Source organism: Pelodiscus sinensis, chromosome 24 (assembly GCF_049634645.1).
Source record: "Pelodiscus sinensis isolate JC-2024 chromosome 24, ASM4963464v1, whole genome shotgun sequence".
NCBI classification, from domain to species: Eukaryota; Metazoa; Chordata; order Testudines; family Trionychidae; genus Pelodiscus; species Pelodiscus sinensis.
Window position 1 is genome coordinate 14,325,118 of NC_134734.1, and position 22,718 is coordinate 14,347,835.

A 22,718-nucleotide genomic window follows, 5' to 3' on the forward strand; every position below is an offset into this window, starting at 1 on the left:
TGGACTCCCAGCGCTGCTGCACAGTTCACCGTAACATGCATGGCCACGAGCCCTGCTTCACAAAAGTGCAATTCAATGCAGGCTCCCATCACTAGGGCTCCTGCCAACTCCCACTGTGTCCTGAAGATCTTGGGTTGGCAGGGGGAAAGGTTCCCAGAGGTCTAAGTGTCACTGGACAGAAATGAGATACGGTCATATAACATCCTATCAAGTCTTTGCTGGCTTGTACCTGGTGTAGTCACTTGCCACAGTGTCAGACACTCCCAGCTCACACCCGTGGTGTTTCCAAATCCACTGTGAACTAGTGTAAATGAGTGCAGGAGGCACAGGGCAGCTGCTCAGATTCTGTACAATCATTACGAATCTTTCCATGGCTTGATCTGAACTGGTTTGGGCCCAGCCCCAAACTCATTCATGATGCGCCTGGAGTGTCTCCAAGGTTATTCAGGGCTGTGCAGAGAAATGGAACTATTTGCCAAGGGTCATGGTAGAGTCTCCATCATTGGACATTTTTACATGTAGATTGGATGTTTTTCTAAAAGATCTGCTCTAGGCCGGTTACACAGCAGGTCAGACTAGAATAGATGATCACAGGGGTCCCTCCCGGCTTGGAATAAAGCTTAGATGTCTTTAAAACAAATCAACATCCCATTCCCCCACCCCCACCTTGCAATAACTGGCCCCTAAAGCCCTAGCTTGCCTGAGACTCGTTTTAAAAACAAGGATGGTTCCAGTCTTTGTAACTGGGGAGGGAAAACTGACCCTGAAAGACTCAATCCAGGAGGCAAATAGGCAGAATTTAAATGTATTCTTTTAAAAAAGTCACAATTTTAAAGTCAATCTTCCAATGTGTGGAGAAGGGAATGCAATTCACCTCTGAATGATCTGCAGCTTTGCTCCCTCTCTGTGCCCTGGCAATCCAAAGCAGCAAGGGAGAAACCTGAAAGTGAAACTGACTAGCAGGTGAAATTCACATGCACAGGTTTGGAAATGTGAGTATCTAGCAGGATGAAATCTACCAGTGCAATGGAATTGCTGTTTGGATTGTTCAAGTTTTTCCATCTCCACCTGGTGGGGCTTCCCCCCTAGTCCTGGCAAAGCCAGCCGCTGGCAACAGAGGGTTTTTCCCTTTCGCGTTTTCCCGCTCTGAAGCGCTGCTGGCAGATTTTGGCATGACCCTGGGCTGCTCCCTGAAGACAATGTTTGACTAGGAAGCCACACACACAACATTACAAACTGCCGCATGACTGGGCTTGAAGCTGAAAACCTTCCATACCATGGTGCGGATCATGCAGTCAGACACATGGGCAAACTCTGCCACTAGTCTCCACACAGGCCCATGGGGGGGTCACAAACCAGGGGGGACTGATTGTGCTGGCATGCGGGGTCAGTCCTCAGGCCCACTGGGGGAAAAGGGGCTAAAGGTCCACCTGATACCCATCTCTGCCTCTAATTGGGAAGCATGCACAGGGCACCATGAGCCTCTGCAAGGGCAACACCTGGGACAAGCCCCATTAGGGTCCTGAGGAGGGTGGACACCAGTGTTCCCTGTAAGCTGAGCACTTGGGCGGCCAGCCAGGAGAGAGTCAAATGCCACCCACCTGATTGGCAGCACACCCACAGCTGGCAACATGGGTTTCTCCTGGTGGTGCGCATGCCTCAGTGCACATAAAATGTATTCCACACATGGATGGAAAAAATTAGAGGGGACATTGGTGGACGCATTACGGAGCATCACCAAGACGGGCTTTCTATGGTACCTGAAAACTGCCCCCATGCAGCCCAGGAGCACGTGCAACCTCCAGGGTCTGGTCCTTTCCCTAGGGCCAAAAGGGGTGAGGGGTGTAAGAGACAGAGAGAGATTTTCTGAGAAAGATATGATCAGCGCAGTCCCCAGACACACATCCTACACATGGGGACACCTCAACTCCTTGTGCCCCCCCCCCCGATGCTCCTTCCCTCCATGGTTCTGCCAGTTTTCCCACTGGGGGCTTCCCCATTGCCCCAGCCCTGTGCCCAGTAGTCCAGGCAGTGAGTATAAAAGGCCATTGTACAGCAGTGTGGCATTATAGGCAGGCCAACGGGGAACCCATACATGGAAATGCTCTTTGCTAGGACGGGAACCTCCTTGTGATGTCACAGCCACGCAAAATGAGTCCCACCCACCCCTTACCCTGCTCCCAGCATGCACCAGGGTTTCCATGGCAACAGGGGAGACCTGAGATCTGCAAGAATCATCCCTATGTAAACCCAGAGGCCTCACATAGCTCTGGGGTCTACAAATGGGAACCTCAGACTGGGCGGGCGCCACTCAATCCTGACCCCTTCGCCCCTCCTCCATTCCGCTCCCCATGCTCCCTGGATCAGTCTGTCAAGCTGTATTGCTGCTGCTTTGTGACCAAATGTGAACTGTGCTCTCCAGAGCTGGAAAAAAAAAAAAAAAAAAAAAAAACCCACAGGCATTAACCCTTCACTTGCCGCCCAAGCAACACCCACTTTATCCACAGGCAGAGTTATGAGCCAGCTGGGCAAGAATGCCAAAAAGGAAATGTTTATAACATTGGCCTCCTAAAACATTCCACACAGACCTTCCACTTCGGAAAACTGGTTCCCACTCTAACGCGCAACATGAAATGGCTACAAAGGTTGGGGATGATCTCTGGGGATTTTACACCACATCACACATCTCTCTAGATCGCCGCACAGCGACGTGTGTAGACAGGATCAGATCCTTTGCTGAGGAGAGACCCGAAACCACCTTTGTTCTGCTTAATGCTAAAGACAGGAGCAAGCTCATTTACTTCTATGGAACAAGTAACGGACTGAGAGTAACACAGCTTCAGGCTAGACGGCTCATCTTTACAGCTGTAACTCTGAAGGAGCTACGCTGAGTTACACCAGATAAGGATCTGATCCAATGTCTATAGGAAGAGGCTAATCATTTACACATTGATGTAGAGTGGCTGTCTCTATCTGGGGCTTATCTGTACAAAAGTGTTACATCACATTACTCACTCTACTGTGCTCGTCCGATTAATTTGGGGAAACACCCCCTTGTGCCATGACCCGTCACAGAAATGACCATGACGTGGGCAGAGATTTTCTGAACCATGTCAGGAACGTGCCCTAGTTTTAACAGCAACGTTCCAGGCAGTTTTGGAAAATCCTTACATTAAAACCACAACATCAAAATCAACCACGCTTGTTCCAAAGCCTGGCATGCTAAGGGCATGTCTACACTACAGCGTTATTTCGAAACTACAAGCTGAGCGTCCACATAGCAAGCCCATTATTTCGAAAGATCTATTTCGAAATAGCAGTAGTGTAGCCACTCCACTGCTGCTATTTTGAAATAGCTCCTCCCCAGGGCCAGTCAAAGTAATTATTCCCCAGTGCTTCCTGGGGCTCTAAATTGAGACCGCAGGTCCATATTAGGGGAGCCTGCCTTGGACTAGTTTTGAGGCTTCCTGTAGCGTGGACATGCCATTTCGAAATAGTTATTGTGGGAGTTATTATTCCAAAATAACTTTTTCAAAATCCTCTTGTAGTGTAGACATACTCTAAGTGACTCTCAGCAACTGGGAAGGTGAAGAAACAGCAGCACCAGCAGCCCAGCGATGGTTCTCACCCTCTGTGCAGCCCAGTGCCTTTTTGGGGCATGTCTTGCCAGGCTGGGCACTTTCACTCTTGCTGGGACATGTCGGGGAGGTTTCATTAAAAACCAGCCACCAATTGTTTTTAACCCATCCCCATCGACATCCAGGTTTGGGATCTATTTAACAGCCCCGAATGCTGTGCCTACGGATACGTGTGTCGCTTTTTTAACAGAAATATACGAGTCGGATTCTGCCAGCGTTTATGCCAGGACTAGCATCCTGGCCCCACTGCAGAAGGGGGGAGGTTACACTGACATCAGTGGGGCCAGGATTTCCCAGGGCGAAATGCCATCAGATCAGCCTGAGAGTCAGATCAGCCATCAGATCAGCCTGGTGCAGTGAGTTCTTGGAATATGACAGGATAAGGAACCACTCTGAGGGCCACGCCCAGCCACTGGTGGGGAATATTTCCAGCAGCTGAGCGGCAGGGAGAGGCCGCTCGGCTATTCCCGAAGACAGAGCTAGGATGCACTTTAAACCCCAAGGTGGGGGGGGAGGGGGACAAAGGAAGAGCCGAGCCCCCCATCCTTTGGCATGACAAAAGGCGGCAGGAACCTCCCCTTTCTCATGTCACCTGAGGTCGCACAACCAGCATGGCACATCAGGAGAGTGTGCACCCAGGACCTTCACTTTGAAAGCACAGGGCTCTAACTGCTCCAGCTAGAGGAGGAGCTCCTTCAGCTGGCAACAATAGCAGGCTGTTGCCCATCACATAGGCTACAAGCACGTGACTGACTCCAATCTCCAGCAGATCAAGTCTTGGGTTCCCCCAAGTACAGAGCCACCAGGCCCTTCCCCTGGGGAATTATATGCCCTGTGCTGCATGTCTAGGTCCATAGGACAGTACATCAGAGCCTTCACGGGAGGGGGCAAAAACGGCAATGGACAAAAGATGCAGAGTTTCCAGCAGTGCTGGCAGCAGAGGGAAAAGCAGCCCCCAAACCTTCACCCTGGAATGCAGAGGCTGGGTAGGTAAGCAGCCAGTCCAGGAGCGGATGTGGCAGTGCCATTGTCCCTCGAGTCCTCCAAGGAGGGACCTCTCCAGCCTGCATCTCTCAGACGGATGCATCGACTTCTTGGCATGGCAACGTTTTGCCCCGATGCAGGTCTCAGCATCTTTCCCATCCCCCACCAGGGGCTTCCCTGGATCTGGGTTGAGTTTAGTCCATGGTGGAGAGGAAAAAAATATACTGAATGATTCAAATGAAGGCAGCAGCCAGCATGGAGTCTGAGGAGATGAAATGCTGCTCAAGCCAGTCCAGGGAGGTGAGAGCTCAAAAGTCACACGAGGGGGAAAGGAAGGTGTCTGGCGGCCTGAGCAAAGGCTGGCAGGAGAGTGAGATGGAGCAGGCACCTGCAGAGAGCAAGAGAGGATGGCATTAGCGGACAGCCGGACAAGGAAACCCCAAAGAACTATGGCCAGTTGAGTTAGAACCAGAGCTAGGCAGGGAAAAAGACGGTGTCCCCCTGGAAATACCAATATCTCAGCTTTCTTTGGTCCCAAATCAGGAGGAAGAGGTCAGAATACTAAAGTTTTCACAGAAGAAAAAGTTCAAAGAAATGGCAACGTTTCGTTCCAGATCCGTTCAACGTTCAACAGAGATGGCTTAACCCACCGTGGTGCTTCATGGGAGCTGCAGTTCAAGTGTCTCCTACCCACAATTCTCCCTTTTATGTGGCTGAACTACAACTCCCATAAGGCACTGCAGCAGCACAGGATGATGCATTTTGATGTTGAACTGATTTGGAAGAAAAACAAAACATCTTATTTGTTGAAATGAACCAAGTTCTTTCTGTTCAGGTGGAACTGGACCCCCAACTGTTTTACTGAGGTTTATGAAGGAAACCCCCAAAGTTTCAGCAAAACTGGTTTTTCCACAGAAGTATTTGGATTTGCAGCAACTACATTTTCCATCAAAAAGTCATTTTGACAGAAAATGTCTACACAGTCAGAATCCAGATTAATGCCACCTGAGCTAAAGGTAAAGCGCTATTAACTGCTTGCAGTACAGGGCTTATGACACACAGTGGAGCAGATCAGAATCCATCCAGCAGAAGCCAGCAGACACGTACACATTTAAGGGCCAGCTTCTGACATGCAGTCCCCTCATTCCCATCCACATGCAGACTAAATCTTTCTCGCCTCTTCTTTCTCCAACGCTGCTTGTGTCGTGACCTGAAACCATAACGCCATGGGCCTTATTCCGACCACGGATGCAGCACTGGATGCAAATTGTTCATGTGCTTTTGATTCACACTCCCTTGGAAGATTGGCTCAAGGAGGCTTGGATTGGAACTCCTCTGGGACTTCACACTGGATATGGCAGGACTGGGCAAACTGGGGAGCGGACAGGGAGTCTTGCTGTGTGTGAGAGGAACCAAAGAGTCCCTACCAATACGCAGTGGAACTACCCATAAAAGGGTCATGGATGCAGCATTTCTAACTGGACCCTCTCTGTCCCTGTCCGGTCAGAGGGTGCATGGAGTCTGAGCCACACTGGCAGTGCCAGTTCGCCCATCCCCGTCTTTGGGACAGTATCCTGCTGCTCAAGAACAACGTGGGCACAGAGTCAAAACCGTGGGAGTGGGGAGCCTAGAATTGCTCTGTATGGCATCTTCCCCCCACCCCCAGCAAGAGAGGGCGGGTGAAGGAGTGTCAAGCTATTTCCTCTCCTCTACGCTCTTTGCACAGAGGCCACCTCACCTGCAGCGTCCCAGGGCCGGTCTCCTGAGCCCTTCACCTCTTGTGCAGCCGCCTCATGAAGCAGCAGGTGATGGTGGCGAGGATGGTGATGCCCGTGAAGAGGGCACTGGCAATGCCCACGATGAGGGGAATGAACAGGGTGTCCATGGCTGGAGAGGAGAGCAGAGACACCCATCAGACCCTGAAAGGGGGGTCAGGGGGTGACACAGCCAGGCCCAGGGACCATCAGCTGGCAGAGAAGCCAGATGGCAGGAGGTGGAGAGGGCTTGGTGGAAAGGGATATGCAATGGGGGATATGCAATGGCTGGGATAGCTGGGGGATATGCAATGGCTGACTGCCAGATGTAGGGATATTCGGGGGAGGGCACGGCAGCACTCACCCGAGGTGTAGGGATACATGGAGGGCGGGGTATGAAAGAACTAATACAGGACATAGAGATACACTAGAGATAGGCAACGGCAGTCACCCAGGGTGAAGGGATACGCAGGTGTGGAGGTGATACACCTGCAGGGCGTAGGGATACACAGGGGCAGGGAGAACACAGCAGCACTCACCCAGGGCATAGGGATACGTGTGGGGGTGGCACATAACACTCACCCAGGATGTAGGGATACACGGGAGAGGCCACAACGGCACTCACCCAGGGTGTAGGGATACGCGGGAGAGGCCACAACGGCACACACCCAGGTTGTAGGGATACGCGGGAGAGGCCACAACGGCACTCACCCAGGGTGTAGGGATACACGGGAGAGGCCACAACGGCACACACCCAGGGTGTAGGGATACGCGGGAGAGGCCACAACGGCACACACCCAGGGTGTAGGGATACGTGAGGGAGGGGGCACAGTGGCACTCACCGAGAGCGTAGGGATACACAGTGATGGAGTTGGACTTCACGGCCCTGGCATTGTACCAACTGTCGTCCGCGTAGCGCACCCAGGCAGTGACGGCGCAGTGGTACTTCCCCTCGTCAGACGGCTGCACTCCATGGAGCCGCAGCCGGTGACAGTGCGGCCCGACCTTGTCGACACTCATGTCCCCGCCCGATGCCCGCCTGCCCAGCTCCGCTACTCCCTCGCGGTTCACAGACGCCACCATCCGGCCCGGGGGCTCCTCGTCCCCCACCGTCAGCTCCACCCACCAGCTGACAGCCACATGCACGGCCTGGGTCGACTCCACCGAGATGTTGCACAGCAGCTCGGCTGTGTCCCCGCGGTAGGTGGCGGGGACGGGCAGCCATGCATAGACCATCAGCACCACATCTGCAGGAGACAAGGGCAGCAGGCGGTTAGTGCATATGGCGCAGAGCCCAGACGCTTAGCCCCCAGGCCCATCAGGGTCTGACCATCCCCCACCAGCTGAACCCTGTGGCCATCACAGGCCAGGGGGATGGGACCACACACAGAAACGCATCTAGAAAACTGAACACAAAGTTGCCCAGCAGGGCATGAAAACTAGTGGTGGGGCCTGCTCAGAGCCTCTAGCCCCCGCCCTCCCCAGAAGGGGGCGCTGAAGGGAGTGGTGCTAGAGCGCTGGCTCTGGGGTGCTCGCACCCAGGTTAATCACACCCTGTTGGAACAAGAGGATTCACCATGCCCAGGAGCCCAGGGCAGACAGCAGAGTGAGGAGGGCAAAGGGAGCCCCCAAATGCACCCCAGCCCCTCTACCCAGTCCACGCCTTGTACCTTCTGATTTCATGTGAACCTTCAGCCCCTGCGACCGGCTGCTGGCCACCTCCTGCAGCTGTGCATCGGGGGAGCGCATGTAGACCCGGGCCACACAGCGGTAGGTGCCCACGTCCCCTGGCTGGGCCGACTCAATCCGCAGCCGGTAGGTGCCTGGGGTGGGCGTCAGCTTCTGCAGCGAGACTTGGTGCCTGCCCCCTTGGCCGTTGGCATAGCTCTCCCCTACGACGGCCACCCCATCCGTGTCCAGCTGCACCACCAGCAGCCCATCCCCGTCCTGCTCGCCCACCTCCCAGCCCACGGCATACACCACGTGGGGCACAGGGGGTACGGGGCTGGACACGTTGCACAGGAGCTCCAGAGCATCTCCAGCGCTGAGCCGGACCTCAGGTGGGCTGGCCGACACCGCCAGCTGGCTCGCTGAAAGGGAACCAAAGAGGGGATGGGGAAGTGAGAGCAACCACACAGCCCAGCCCGGCCCTAAGGAGCCCCATGCATTGAGATGGCTCCCCTCCCAGCACTAACCTGGAGTCACTTCTGGGGTGGAGCACAGCTGCTGTTTAACAGCTGCACAGCAGCTTAGGGCAGGGTGGGAGCAGGGTAGGAGCAGGGGTGGGCAGAGAGATATTTCCTGCTCAGCTGCAGAGCCCCTCACACAAACCTCAACTTGAAGCCCCCCAGGAGAATCACAGAGTCCTGCTCCCTTGAGCCACAGGGCCTGATTTCTTGCCACTTGGCCACCTGCAAACATGACTGCTCTGGGCTCACTTTGCACTAGGGCAACCAGCTGCTGAGACAGGGGACAAGAAACAGTGAGGTGGGGTGGCCCAAGAGGCAGGATCCCAGCAGGCAGAGGGCTAGCAGCTCCCACAAGGACAATGCCTGATCTCCTCCCCCTGACAGCATCAGCAAATGCCCTGTGGTCCCTTATCCTGCCTCCTCACGGGGCCCAGCCCAGCAAGGACAGACACAGTAGATGGCTTGGGGTCAGAGCCAGCCAGGACTCACCAATGGACTGGACAGTCACTTGGGCCAGTGCTGCCCGTTTCTCAGCGATCAGCTGCCAGGTGCCATCAGGGTCCTGGATCCACTCGCCTACTGTGCAGTGGTAGTTGCCAGCGTCACCCAGGCGCACCCGCCCGATGGCCAGCGTATACTGCTCGGTGCCTGCCTTGGCCACAGAGAGCTCCCCGGTGCGGTACCGCTCGGCAAAGTGCCCGCCCGCTTCCACAGCAAAGTCACGGCGCACCCCGACCACCTCCTGCAGCGTCTGGCGCCCCACGGGAGCCTCTGGGGCCGAGACCCCAAAGGAGACAGAGAGATGTGTGTGCTGCAGCGTCTGGCTCTGGGCCGTGCAGCTCAACTGCAGCGCCTGGCCCTCCGACAGGCTGAGCTGCAGGGGGGAGGTGCCAACCATGCGGCCTCGAAGAGGGGGTCCATGTGTGAGGGCCGAGACCCGGAGCTTGTCAGGGATCACTGCAAGGGGAGGAGAGGAGAAGAGAGATGGGAGCAGGGTCAGGCTGGTCTCTGGAGCAAAGGAGGTGAGAGTTGGGGAACCAAGACACCTCGGGGTGATCCCTCTGCTCCCCCACAAGGGGAAAGGGGGTGGGGATGGGGTGCTGAGCCAGAACCTCGCAACGGAACCCACTTGGTCCAAGATTCTAGAACATGTTCGAGGCAGAATCGGGAATAGAATCCAGGGATTCTGGCTCCACCCCCCCCCCCATTCTAACCACTAGCCGCACTCCCTTCCCAAAGCCAGACAGGCCCCAGTCCAGGCCCCCAGGAGCCCCGCCCTACCCTACCGGCTCTTTCCCTTTGATATCCCCACCCCAGGGCTTTAATCCCTGGGAAGCTGGCCCGTGGGAAGAGAAAATCCTGCAGCCCATAGGACACAGAGCAGCTCAGCCCTCAGTTCCTCACCACTCCGGTGGGCAGACACGGGGGAGGGGCAGCGGGTCCCAGAACTGCCCACTAAGCTGCCCCTGCTCCCGGCTCTGCACAGTGCTGAGGTCCCAAGGGGCCTGATCCTGTTAGGGCCTGCGCACTCAGCTCCCCAGGGCAGCTGCTGAGCGAGGGCTTTCCAAGCTGCTCTCTGGCCCAGCAGCCTCTGTGGATGCTGACGGGCCCGGCAGGATTGGGCCCCTACGTCCAGCTGCCCCTCCCCTCGGGAACTCCTTTCCAGAGCCCCAAAGGCAGAACACGACCTCTGCCAGCCCAGCTGTCCTGCCCAGCCCTGGGGCTCAGGCTGGCTGGCCTCCTGCCCAACCAGGCCCCCTCCAGGGCAGAGCTAATGCCCTGGCAGGTGGGGCAGGGGGAGGCTGTCCCTGTTGCCTGCCCTGGTCTGCAGGGAGAGCCAGAGCCCTGAGCCTCGCTGAGGTGAAAAACCTTATTGTGCCCCCCTCTCCCCCCATGCCAGGCAGGGTGTAGGTGGGTGGGGAGGAAGGGTGGCTGGTCCGCTGGATGGGCCTGGATCTCCAGTGCCTCCGCTGTGCCCCAGAGACGTCCCACCCAACACCCCTCTCGCCCCACAAAAACAATCCCCCCGCAGGGGTTGGCTGTGCTCTGAGAAGGCCACAGTGATTTGCAGGCCGCCTCCCCTTCGGCCCCGCAGCTCGCTGGTGCCCTGGGACAACACCAAGGGGCTAATCCAAAGGGCCCAGACAAGAATGATTAAAGGTTTAGAGAACATGACCTATGAAGCCAGGCTTCATGAACTGGGCTTGTTTAGTTTGGAAAAAAGAAGATTAAGGGGGGACATGATAGCGGTTTTCAAATATCTAAAAGGGTGTCACAAGGAGGAAGGAGAAAATTTGTTCCTCTTGGTTTCTGAGGACAGGACAAGGAGTAATGGGCTTAAAGTGCAGCAGGGGAGGTTTAGATTGGACATTAGGGAAAAGTTCCTAACTGTCAGGGTGGTCAAATATTGGAATAAATTGCCAAGGGAGGTGGTAGAATCTCCCTCTCTGGAGATATTTAAGAACAGGTTAGATAAACATCTGTCAGGGATGGTGTAGACGGAGCTTGGTCCTGCCTTGAGGGCGGGGGGCTGGACTCGATGACCTCTCGAGGTCCCTTCCAGTCCTATGATTCTAAGTGGAGACAAGCCAAGAGCCAGACGGAGTCTGCCCAAGCGGCAGGTGAAGAGGAACTGCAGGATTCCCCACACCCCGACCTGTTTCCCCTTTCTGAAGAACAAGCACCAGAAGTGGGATAGTATCTCCCCCAACCAGCCGTGCTTCCTTCCCGCGCCGGCGGGCGCAGGGGTCCCGTACGGGAAAGGGGAAATCCACGAGAGTCCCCTTGGAGCGGCAGGGAGCCGAGTGCGTGAGGGTGACTCCACATCTGTGCGCAGTCGCCTCTCATCGCCTCAGAGCCAGGCCAGGCCCCGGGAAGGGCCCCAGCACAGCCAGGTTCCTGCAGCAGGAGCTCCACAGGTGGGTTCCCACAAGGGCCGGCTACGGGAGGGTGGAGCTCACGCCTGTCACTGGGCCCTCTCTGTGCTCCCTACAGAATGTACGTATGGGAGACTCAATCCAGCAGGTGCCCCAGGCCTGGGACAGTAGGGGGTTGGGGGGTCAGGACTGAGGGGCATCCGCACAGCTCTTGGGGGGACTGGCTGAGGGTCAGATTCTGGGCTGCATTTGCACTCCCCATATTCTGCACCAGACCAAGCCCTGCCCACAATGTGCATTAGTGCAGCCCTGAGGTTGCTCTAATGTACACTCTGCTCCAGAGGGCCTCCTGTGCGCCCTGGCCGGCCCCCTCCTCTGAGGCTGGTAACGGGGCAGGTTCAGAGACTGGGCAGGGAGGCTGCTGCTGTGCGGGGGTCCCTAAGGAGGGTTGCTCCCACCCACCCTCAGACTCCCATTACCCTGCCAGTGCAACGCGGAGGGGCCTCCGCACAGCTGAGAACCAGCCCCACGGATCTATGAGTCTCAGGCTCCCCGTTCTCACAGGACCAGTGGCACAAGCCGGGCTGCAGTGCTGCCTAGCGAGGGCCCGTGCTGGCTCCCACGGGCTGTGCAACCCCCGTTGCGGTTCTAGGTGCAGCCAGACACTCAGTGCGCTCGCTGCCCTTCAGCGCCACGCCAGCCCCCAACCCCCTGGGCTGTGTAATCAGCGGCCTGTTAAGAACAGAATCCTCCCCGAGCATTCATGCAGCGCCTAGCACTCTGGGGCTCTGACCTAGGCCTGGCCCTTGGGCACGCCCATGGGACAGAGAACAAGTACAGAGTCAGTCCCTCCAATGGACGGCCTGATTCTCCACTGCCACCCACATCCTTGTGCCTCGTTTGCACCCATACAAAACTGGTGCAACCGGCAGGCTGGCCCTTGTCACTGGTGCAAGTGACGCTCAAGGGTCTGGGTGGCATCTTTATTTTAGTGATTCTACATTGTGGGGGAGGAGTGGAAGGGAGGGGTCTTAGACCCATCCTCCCTGTCCTGTCCGCAGTGCTGCAATGGGGTAACGGGGAGCCAGGCGGTGTTCATGGGGCATCCCCCAGCCCTGGAGCCCCGAGAGTAGCCGGTACCCGGGTACCTTTTAGCACCACCTTGCTGCTGTAGTTGCCGTGGTATTTGGAGTCGGTGGTGGGCGTGTAGCACTCGTAGACGCCGGCGTCCTCGGCCTGCAGCCGGGCGATGCGCAGCTCGACGGCGTCACCACGCAGGCGCTGCACCGAGACCTCCCCGCTCTGCACACGGGGGCTGAAGACGGCGTAAGGGAAGCCGGGGTCCTTGGTGCTGACTATGCCAATGGAGATCTCGGGCGCTGTCGGGCGGTACAGGAACCACTCGAAGTGCTGCTGCGTGGGGCCCTCGTACTCCGAGACATTGCATGGGATGGAGATGGCCGTGCCCTCCACGCGGAACAGGGGTCCTGGGGGCAGGTGCACCTCCCGTGCCCCACACAGGCCTGCAGAGAAACGGAGGTGGGGGGGGGCGGTTAGTGACGCTGGAGCTCCAGGGACGAGGGTGTTCGGAGCCTGGCATGGAGCCAGGCTTTGGGTCAGACCCCGCACATGCTCAGCAGCCCTCCTCTCCCTTGCCCAGCTCTCTGCCCTATGTCCCCACCCAGCTGCTGGGTGCACAGGCCATGGTGCTACCTAAGATTCCAGACACTGGGACCTGACCCCTTCCTGTTGGGAACTGGGTCAAGGCACAAGGGCCCCAGTGGGCAGCGAGAGGCCCCGTCAGCCCTGGCCCAGGCCCTGCCTTCGATCACAGGCGGTGGGAGCGTGGGAATCTCAGACTAACTCCTGGTGAATGTTTGTCTCCATCACAAAGCCCCACAATTCTGCAGTATCTGCCCTGGGCAGAGGGGAGGGGGAGGCAGGCCACAACTGAGGGGCAGGGAAGGCGTGAGCCTGGGGCTGGAGTACTGGAAGTGGGATGTGGGTTGGAACTGAGGGTCTGGGTGGAGCCCTGGACAAGGATGGGGAGGGGGGGCAGATTGGAACTGAGGGATGGGGGGAGCCCTGGGGTAGGATAATGTGTGTGTGAGGAGGGTGGGCTGGAAAAGAGGGGCTGGGGGCGCCCTGGGGTAGGATGGGGGGGCTGTGGGTTGAAATGGAGGCGTGGGAGAGCCCTGGGGTAGGATGGAGGGGGCTGTGGGTTGGAACAGAGGGAAAGGGGAACCCTGGGGTGGGATGGGGGGGGGCTGTGGGTTGAAATGGAGGCATGGGAGAGCCCAGGGGTGGGATGTGGGGGGCTGTGGGATGGAACAGAGGGAAAGGGGAACCCTGGGGTGGGATGGGGGGGGCTGTGGGTTGAAATGGAGGCGTGGGAGAGCCCGGGGTGGGATGTGGGGGGCTGTGGGATGGAACAGAGGGAAAGGGGAACCCTGGGGTGGGATGGGAGGGCTGTGGGTTGGAATTGAGGGGCGTTGGCAGAGCCGTGGATGGGGCAGTGGGGGTGCCCAGCACCAGGAGAGCGGGCGGGGGGCTATGAGTCGGGACTGACAGGGCTTTGGTGGAGCTGCGGGGTGGGAGGCTTTGCCCAGCTCAGAGTCGTCAATTTGCTTCCAGAAGCCAGAACAGCGACTGGCTACATATTTGCTTGCTGCCTCGTGACAGAACCGCCTGCCCTGCTGGTGTGCCAGCGCCACAGGCAAACACCTCGTACTGAGGAGGAGACTCCAACACTTCCCTGGCCAGCCGCCAGGAGAATCACAGGGGCATTAGCTGGCTGCCAGAGCTGAGGGGGAGGCAGGGAGCAGCGGCCATTTCCAGCCCTGGGGCGGTTCCAACCCAACACCAGCCCCCCTCAGCAAACAGACAGTGGCTGAGAGAGGCATTTTCACTTGCTGCTCCCCCGGGCATGGCTGGGAGCTGGGGCTGGTTACCATTGAGACGCGGGAGCCATGCCAGGGTTCTGAGCCCCACTGGTATTAGGGCAGCGCCTAGAGATCAGGAGCCGGCTCACACATGCCAGGCGCTGCACAGACACACAGGAAGAGACAGTCCCTGCCCTGGAGAGCTCACAGGCCACAGGAGGAGAAACTGAGGCACCAAGCAGGAAAATGACATGCCCAAGGCCAGTGCCAGAGACTGAAACAGACCCCATGTCCCAATGCAGCGCTCCAGCCACTAGCCCACACTGCTACCGCCTCAGCTCCTTAGCAGCTCCTTAGGAAGAGCATCTCAGCACAGAACAACTCGCTAGCCAGAAGAGAGGCGAAGCCCCGGCAGATTCCCTGATCTGACAGGCTGGGGAGCAACGCAACTCAGCTCCTGCCAGCGCCGCAGCTGCGGCCCAACCCGAAGAACTTTGCTCCCATCCCTGAACGTTGCCACCCCTGCTTGTCCCCACCCAGTGCGCAGGGTGACAGGCAAGTCTGTTTCCCAACACAGACCCGGGTCTATTGTCTCATCCTCCAGCCGCGCCTGACACCCGCCACCGGCACCTCCACAGGACAATTGGCCTCAGTGTGTGCCAGCGCTAGGATGCCGAGGGAGAGGGGGGAGATACAGGGATTGCAACATTCTAGATGCACAAAAGGCTCCTTCTCCGGCATTTGTCCTGCACGAGGCGAGCCAGCCAGACGCCTGGCTGCACACCTGGGCCAGGCAGGCTGGGTCACGCCCCCCAGCAGCCGGCTAAGATCCAGGCCACTACGACAAAAGCAAATAGGGACTGGGTCTCCAACAGATCACACCTCTCCATGCATGTTAAGTCCCCCCCGCCCCACGCTCATTAGCCCCGGCACAGACGTCCGTCATCCCATCTCAGTCCAGCTTCTAGAAACTCCACCTGTGGCGGTGGATTGGCAGGTGCCAGCTAAGCCCATCTGGCCCTGTGACGTGCACTGAAGGGGTGCTCTCCCGGGCCGAAGAATACAGGCCCCAGAGCTGGATCACAGATGTCAAGGGACTACCATGATCTAGTCTGAGCTCCCGCATGATCCGAGCCAGAAATTACCCACCAGCTGCCGGTAGCCAACCCATAACGCTTGCATGAGCCAGAGAGGGTCTTAGAGACAGAGGCCCTGTGCGAGGGCTACAGCAGCTGTTCTGCCAGTCAGGGGTCTCAGCTGTAAAACCTGAGCAGGCGCAAGCCTTACCACTCTGCATGGGGGAAGGGAGGGGGCAAAGCCCACGATCATGAAGGTAGGAGAGCAGCCAAAGCCGACAGGCTGCCCTAGGCTGAGCCCCACCACCCAGGGCTGAAACCCTTCAGCTTCGGTCCCATGTGATGGGGCTCAGGCTTCAGTTTGAGCTCCTGGCCCCAACTTGTCTAAGCCAGCCCTTGGTGACCCCATTAAAATGGGGTCGTGATCCACTTTGGCATCCCCACCCAGAGTGCACTAGGGAACTCCTCTCCCTGTTATAAACATGCCCCTGACTTCCAGCTGGAATTTGCCCGGCTGCTGGATCGCGTTGTGCCTTTGCGCATGAGGCCGAGGAGCTAATTAGGCATCGGGGACGACAGATTCCTGTTTGTTTACCACCAGTAGCTGGGCCCTGGTTTTCATTTGGACCTGCTGCCTGTGACCCATTTACGCAGACCCCTGGCAGCAAGGGACTTTAGAGCCAGGGCTGCAGAAACTTACCAACCAAAATAAAGGCAAGCAGGCCCTGCCCTAAAGAGCTGGTGGGGGGCACGTGCAGGGGTTGCTGGTGGGTCACATCTGAGTCCCACGGGAGAAGCAAGAGGCCACTGTGTGGAGGCATATGGCTCAGCAAACAGGGTGGTTTCCGGGTACAGGGACTGATGGGGGGGGAGAGACGCACTGAAGGCAGACCTGCCAAGGGGCCCAGCCAGAGGTTCCCACCAGCTTTGTAACTGGCACACAGGCACCGGATCACCCGTGGGATGTCAGATACCTCATGTCCCTGCTCCTAGGGCACCCCAGTGATACTGATACTGCAGGGAAGAGGCACGTGGGCCAGGAGTGTGCTGGCCAGCCATCCCAACCATGCCAGCCCCAAGCTCTCATGCAGCACAGCCATGATCCAGCAGCTAGACACCTCGGGCCACACTGATCTCGGGCTGATGGCTGAAGTACAAATGGGGAAACTGAGGCAACAAGCCAGCAAAGTGACTTCCCAAGGCCATGCTTGCCTCGGATCCGCTGGGATTTTCGGAGCAATGGCTGAAAATCCAGAACCAAACACGCCTGCCTAAAGCCAGCTGTGCCATGATGAAGAGACCAACTGCTCCAGTTGAGCCCGGTTTCTCTTGCCAGACCCTGCGTGTGGTTTGAGGCATTCCCTATGGGCCCAAGGGGGCAGTGGACAGCCATGGCAGTGTGCTCTGGCCATGCCCCAAGCTGCCCCTATGAGCCTCGGGCAATGTGCCTCAATGGCTCACACCCCTCCACTTGTGCCTCTCTAGGGGCGAATGGGGCTGGCTCTTCAGATCCAGTGCCTTGCCTCAGAGCGGCCTTTCTGACCACCTACAGCTGCCCCCTCACTCTGAGCGTATTGTGATGCCTCGGACTCCAAGGCGCCTTCTCCTTGCCACAGCCGCTCCCCCAGCAGCCTAGAGCTGCGGGGGAAAAAATTCAGAGGCTGAAGTTTGACACATTCAAGGTTTTTTGGCTCAGGGAGAGAATATTTTGAGGTGAGGAAAGTGACTCACCCTAGTTTTGCTTTCTAAGTGGTGTTTCCTGGTTGGAAGGATTTAAATTCAGCATGGAAAAAAGATCAGAAGCAGATTCCCCCCACCCCATACCCACACACTTTGGAAACTCAGCCTGGAAGGACTGACGTGTTTCAGTCTTTGGGAGCTCCTCTGGAGTTTCTGGGCTCCGCTCGCCTTCTCCTCCATCCCCCACTAACAAATTGACCAGCTGTGCTGTGAAGCAGACAGCTGGGAGAAAGTGGGGAGAGTCACAGCTGAGCTTGGGGGTGCCTGTGCCAACTAGGGGGTGGGAGCGGAGACACAGGGAGAAAGCTATAATTCATCAGTACAGTTGCTTTTCTGCTGCTTGGCACCTGCTGGGCTTTCCAAAATAAGTGTGGTTTTAATACCAGAAGACCGCTCGAGTGATGATTGGGAGGGGAAGGGCTGCTTGACATTGCTGGAGTTGGAATTATTATTGTTGGCAAGTATTACAGAAGTGCCCAGACCCCGAGCTCAGGGCCCTGCTGTGCCAGGCGCTGCACAAACACACAGAGAGAGACAGTCCCTGCCCTGAAGCGCTCAGTTTAAACAAAGGGTCTGGGGAAATGCAGGGTTAAATCTTGATTTAAAACTGGCCGGTGACGGAGAAGCCACCCCAGCCCTGGGTAAATTGTTCCAGTGGTTAATTACTGCCAGGCAGACTGGCCTTACCAGGAGGCGAAGTGAGGCGGCCACCTCAGGTGCCAGACTGGAGGCGGGGGAGCTGCCACAAGGACCCAGAGTGTAGAAAACTGTGTCTGCTGCTGGTGCATATGTATTCTCTCTGCAGTGCCGCGAGAGGAGTAGAACAGGAAGGAGGCAGAACTGAGACCTTTCCAAGTTTTGGCCCAAGCCTTGGGTGCTAAAATGTTGTAGGCCAGCCCTGCTGCCAAGATGTAAAATCTAGGCCTCTTTTCCAGCCTCAATTTGTCTGGCTTCAACTCTCAGTCACTGGCTTGAATCCAGATGCCCTGGGTCCCGATCCCATGTCACAGCTATGCACCCCCTCCTACTCTCTAAGGCAGTGGTTCTCAAACTTTTTGGCCCGTGGCCCACCCCGCACAAAGAACACTCTTCTACAGACCACCAGCCAACCACCCATGATGATGAAAGGGTGGGGTGGGGCTGCATGGTCTGGCTGGGAGGAAGAGAGGGTGCAGGAGGGAAGCTACAGGAGAGGGGTCAATGTGCATGACCTGGGAGGGAGAGAAGATGCCGGGAGGGTTGGGGGGTCAGGACATGAGAAGGATGGGGGGCATGTATCTGGCTCCATGCCTCCCACCACCCTCAGCATAGCCCACCCCACCCTGCTGCTCTCATTGGCCATGATTCCAGCCAATGGGAGCAGCGGGGTGGGGAAAACCTCCAGGCAAGCCGTTTTCTGTGCTGCCATTCCCCCATCCGGGGGAGAAGCAGTGGCAGCACACAGAGCCACTTCCTTCCCCTGCAAGCCTGCCAGGATGGCCTGCCTCTCCCCTGCAGCGGGAAGCCAGTGTTGGTGCTTCAACTTCATGGGAGGGGAAATACAGGGCTGGAGTGTTAGTGTAGGCACCCCACTGTGCGGGCAGGAGGGGGGGGGGGCGGGGTAGGCAAGCCCTGAGCCCACAGGCTGCCCGCAAGATGTTTGCAGGCCACTAGTGGTCTGCAGAGTGCACTTTGAGAACCATGGCTCTAAGGCCTTGGGCTGAAACGCAGCTGTGCAAGCCTCAGGGGAGGGGCGCCTTTCCTTTATCAACACAAAGGGGCAAACTGGCTGTGAACCAGCACCACCCTGCCCCAGTCTCTGGAGGTCAAGGGGCAGGGTAGCAGTACTAGGCTGTTATCTTCTCTGCAGTCTGGGGGGGAATAAGACTTGCCCAGTGCTGGCACGCTGGGCTAATTCCTTAGGGTGCGTGCGGCAGGAGGAAAGCGAGGTGTTCTGCTGTCCCCAGAGCGTGTTTCCCACAAGGTTCAGTTACTCTGCCCAGCCCCTGGAGAGGAGGGTGGGTGCTGCAGGGAAGAGACGGGTCTGGGAGCTGAGATGGAGCAGCCTGGGCTGTGGATCAGAGGTGTGGCCAGAGCGCACTGTGCGACAGCTATTTTCTGTCCCCCCGGGGGAAGGAGGGTGAGAGTTAGAGCCACGCTGAGGCTGCTCTGATTTATACCGGGGCAGGCCAGAGCCTGGAATACCAGGAGTGCCAAGTTAAAGCCATTTGTGCCCACAGGGCAGGTGGTTAATCAAAATCAGGCCCATGACGAAGAGCTGTCCTTGCTAAAAAGTCACGCTGGGCCCACAGAGCAACTCACCCTTTCCCAGAAACCCCACCAACTGTAGGGGATTTACGCCGCATCACCAGTGAAATTCCCTGGGGGGCAGGCCAAGCTGGGACCATGCGGTGCAAGCAGCAGGCACTAAGGCCTGGCACAGGAGCCATGACATGCCAGCTGGAGAACCAGGGGTCGTGCAGGTCTGGGGCAGAGTCTTCCCCTGAGCCCTGCCCCCATCCTTGATCTGTCCCTATTCACAACTGGGGACCCAACCAGACAGCCTCATGGGCAGGACAGACGGAGTCGTCTCCTGGGTCTGATCAGCTCTTGCCAGGGCACCGTTAGAAAAGTCCAGAGCTGGTTGTTAGCATGCTGCACAGCCCCTCTCCCCTCCCACGAGCAGGCCAAGGATCAAATCCAGCGGATCCGAGGGAAGCAATCACAAAATGAGGATCAGACTAAATGAAAAGTCAGAGAAGACACCCACCCCGACACATGCACCAAACGGGGCCAGCAGGCAGATGTTTCTGTAAATGGGGGGCAGGACCCGTTGCATTCTCCTGCCCAGTGCTGGTGTGGGCTCTGGGTCACAGAGGCAGCCCTGGAGGTGTGAGCTGCCAGGGCAAGCCCCAGGCACATGCACAGCTTGGTGTTTGGGGGAGCTGCTGGGAGGGAGTTACCAGGGGAATAGTAAGAGGCCTCCCTGCTCCAGTGGGGAGATTGGGGAAGGAGGAGTCAGGAGGGCAGGGCCCTGTTCCCTTGGCTTGGTGGGGGAGCAAGGGCTATGAACCTTCATCCTACCGGGCCACAGCACCTTGCCCCCGAAGGGGCAGGGCTCCCCCAGCTGCCCACACCCCCAGTGCCAAGCTGCCTCGAGGGCAGGGCTCCCCCCCCAGCCACCAGCACCCTGTGTCCCCAGCTGCCAAAGGAGCAGGGAGCCGCCCGCACCCTCAGTGCCCAGCTAGGAGGGGGACAGGGCTCCACCCGGCCGCCTGCACCCCCACTACCTCAGCGGCAGGGCTCCCCCCAGCTGCCTGCACCCCCGTCCCTTTCCCAGCTGCCAAGGGGACTGGGCTCCCCCAGCCTCCCGCATCCCCGTCCCTTTCCCAGCTGCCAAGGGGGCTGGGCTCCCCCAGCCTCCCCCCTCCCTTTCCCAGCTGCCAAGGGGACTGGGCTCCCCCAGCCTCCCGCACCCCCGTCCCTTTCCCAGCTGCCAAGGGGGCTGGGCTCCCCCAGCCTCCCGCACCCCCGTCCCTTTCCCAGCTGCCAAGGGGGCTGGGCTCCCCCAGCCTCCCCCCTCCCTTTCCCAGCCTCAGTGCACCCCCGTCCCCAGGACTCGCCGCCCGCCAAGGGGGCAGGGCTGCCCCACCTCCAGCAGCTCTCATGCGCGGGCCCCCGCACCGCACCCCCATCCGTGCCAAGCAGCTGCAGCCAGGGCTCCCCGCAGCCCGGCGCTGACCCTGCGCGGGCGACTCACCCATCAGCAGCAGCAAGGAGCCCAGCGCGGCCCGGGGCAGCGGCGCCCTCGCGGCTTCCATGGTGGCGAGCACCGGCCCGGCGCTGGGAGCCTTCGCCCGGGACGCGCAAGGCGGCCCCGTGCGCCGGCTCAGGAGAGGGGCGAGGTGCAGGCAGCCCAGGTCCGTTCGGCCTCCCCTGGCCCCGCCCTGCCCGACTGCAGCGCTGGGAACAGCCGCTGGGCGGCCCGGATCGATCCCCCGGCCCGGCCCCCGCCGCAGCCAGCGCCGCCACGTCCCGCGCCCCGGCTCAGAGCGACCGCAGGGCGAGAATGCTCCCCCCCCCCCCCCCCCCCGACCCTCTCCGTGCCCGGCGCCTCCCAAGCGGCCTCCCCGCGGGACACGGGGTTGCACTGCGCGCTGAGCGACCCTGGGCGGCTGTTTTACGAGTCCCAACGCAGAGGCGGCTGCATGTCAATGCTGGGCGGTGAGGGATCCGTGTGGGGCATTGCTGCGTGGCTGCTACACAGCTGCCTTGTTCCACCCCAGAGGTGGCTGCATGTCAGTGCTGGGCGGTGAGGGATCCCTGTGGGGCATTGCTGCGTGGCTGCTACACAGCTGCCTTGTTCCACCCCAGAGGTGGCTGCATGTCAATGCTGGGCGGTGAGGGATCCCTGTGGGGAATTGCTGCGTGGCTACTACACAGCTGCCTTGTTCCACCCCAGAGGTGGCTGCATGTCAGTGCTGTGCGGTGAGGGATCCCTGTGGGGAATTGCTGCGTGGCTACTACACAGCTGCCTTGTTCGACCCCAGAGGTGGCTGCATGTCAGTGCTGGGTGGTGAGGGATCCGTGTGGGGCATTGCTGCGTGGCTGCTACACAGCTGCCTTGTTCCACCCCAGAGGTGGCTGCATGTCAGTGCTGTGCGGTGAGGGATCCCTGTGGGGCATTGCTGCGTGGCTACTACACAGCTGCCTTGTTCCACCCCAGAGGTGGCTGCATGTCAGTGCTGTGCGGTGAGGGATCCCTGTGGAGAATTGCTGCGTGGCTACTGCACTGCTGCCTTGTTCCACCCCAGAGGTGGCTGCCTTTGAGCACTGGTGGAGCAACTATCAGTCCTTTGCACGCTGCTGTGACAGGGTGGGGGAGCTGCCCTGGGCAGGATGGAGGGGCCCTAGGACACTGGACACTTCCCCACTTCCTGGTGAAATAAGAAGCCTTAAACACTGAGAGAGTGGGTCTAAGGGTTAGAGTGGGGTCTAGGGAGCCAGGACTCCTGGGTTTTGGGAGGAGATTAGGATATAATATGTCGCCTGCCTGAGGATCAGAATTCCTGAGTTCTATTCCCAGCTCTGTCAGTGACTTGTTGTAGGATTCCTGTGCCTCAGTTTCCTACAATGTATAATTTAGTTGATCCTGAGCTGCTTTGCAGGCAGTTGGGAGATGGTGTTGCTAATTCATTAACATCCCTGCTGAGGAGTGAGACTTTCCTAGCTGTGCAGGAGACCACCAAGGGCCATTGTTAGGGGAGGAATCATCAGGTGACGCTTTTGTACCCAGCCAGACAAGATCTGTTTGGTCTTGTGGGAGCAGCATGGGTCTGGCCTGAAATGCTGAGTGTTGTCCCTTTGCAGGGCTGTTTTGGCTTTTAGAGGAGCTGTTGCAAGCAGTTGGCACTTTGCTCCCTGCTGGGATCTCTTGAAGGAGAGTCAATTCTCGGAGCAGAGCTGCCCCCAGGGACCGGGCATGGGTGTGTGCCTGTTGCCAGGAATGCCAGTGTTGCCGGGAACGCGACTGTTCCCGGACTGATGCACATAGCGTGGCAAACAAGTGCGCTAAGAATACACCTGAGCTACTTGACACA

The 22,718-nt window shown here is 58.3% G+C and overlaps 1 protein-coding gene across 1 annotated transcript; it reads right to left on the reverse strand.

Moving 5' to 3' along the window:
• Positions 1-793: 793 nt before the first annotated feature.
• On the reverse strand, positions 794-21,168 carry IGSF8 (immunoglobulin superfamily member 8). The gene is made up of 7 exons (XM_006115223.4): positions 20,879-21,168; positions 12,590-12,964; positions 9,055-9,522; positions 8,047-8,466; positions 7,219-7,623; positions 6,361-6,509; positions 794-5,010 (listed from the first exon to the last, which is right to left on the reverse strand). Exons 1-6 carry the CDS (start codon positions 20,937-20,939, stop codon positions 6,394-6,396), a joined length of 1,845 nt encoding a protein of 614 aa, XP_006115285.2. The 5' UTR covers positions 20,940-21,168; the 3' UTR covers positions 794-5,010; positions 6,361-6,393.
• Positions 21,169-22,718: the final 1,550 nt, after the last annotated feature.

Coding starts and splice junctions, on each gene's coding strand:
- IGSF8 (XM_006115223.4), bottom strand. CDS start 20,939: ATGGAAGCCGCGAGGGCGCCGCTGCCCCGGGCCGCGCTGGGCTCCTTG. Junction 8,467..9,054: donor AGTGACTGTCCAGTCCATTG/GTGAGTCCTGGC, acceptor GTTCCCTTTCAG/CGAGCCAGCTGGCGGTGTCG. Junction 6,510..7,218: donor TGTGTATCCCTACGCTCTCG/GTGAGTGCCACT, acceptor TCTCCTCTCCAG/CCATGGACACCCTGTTCATT.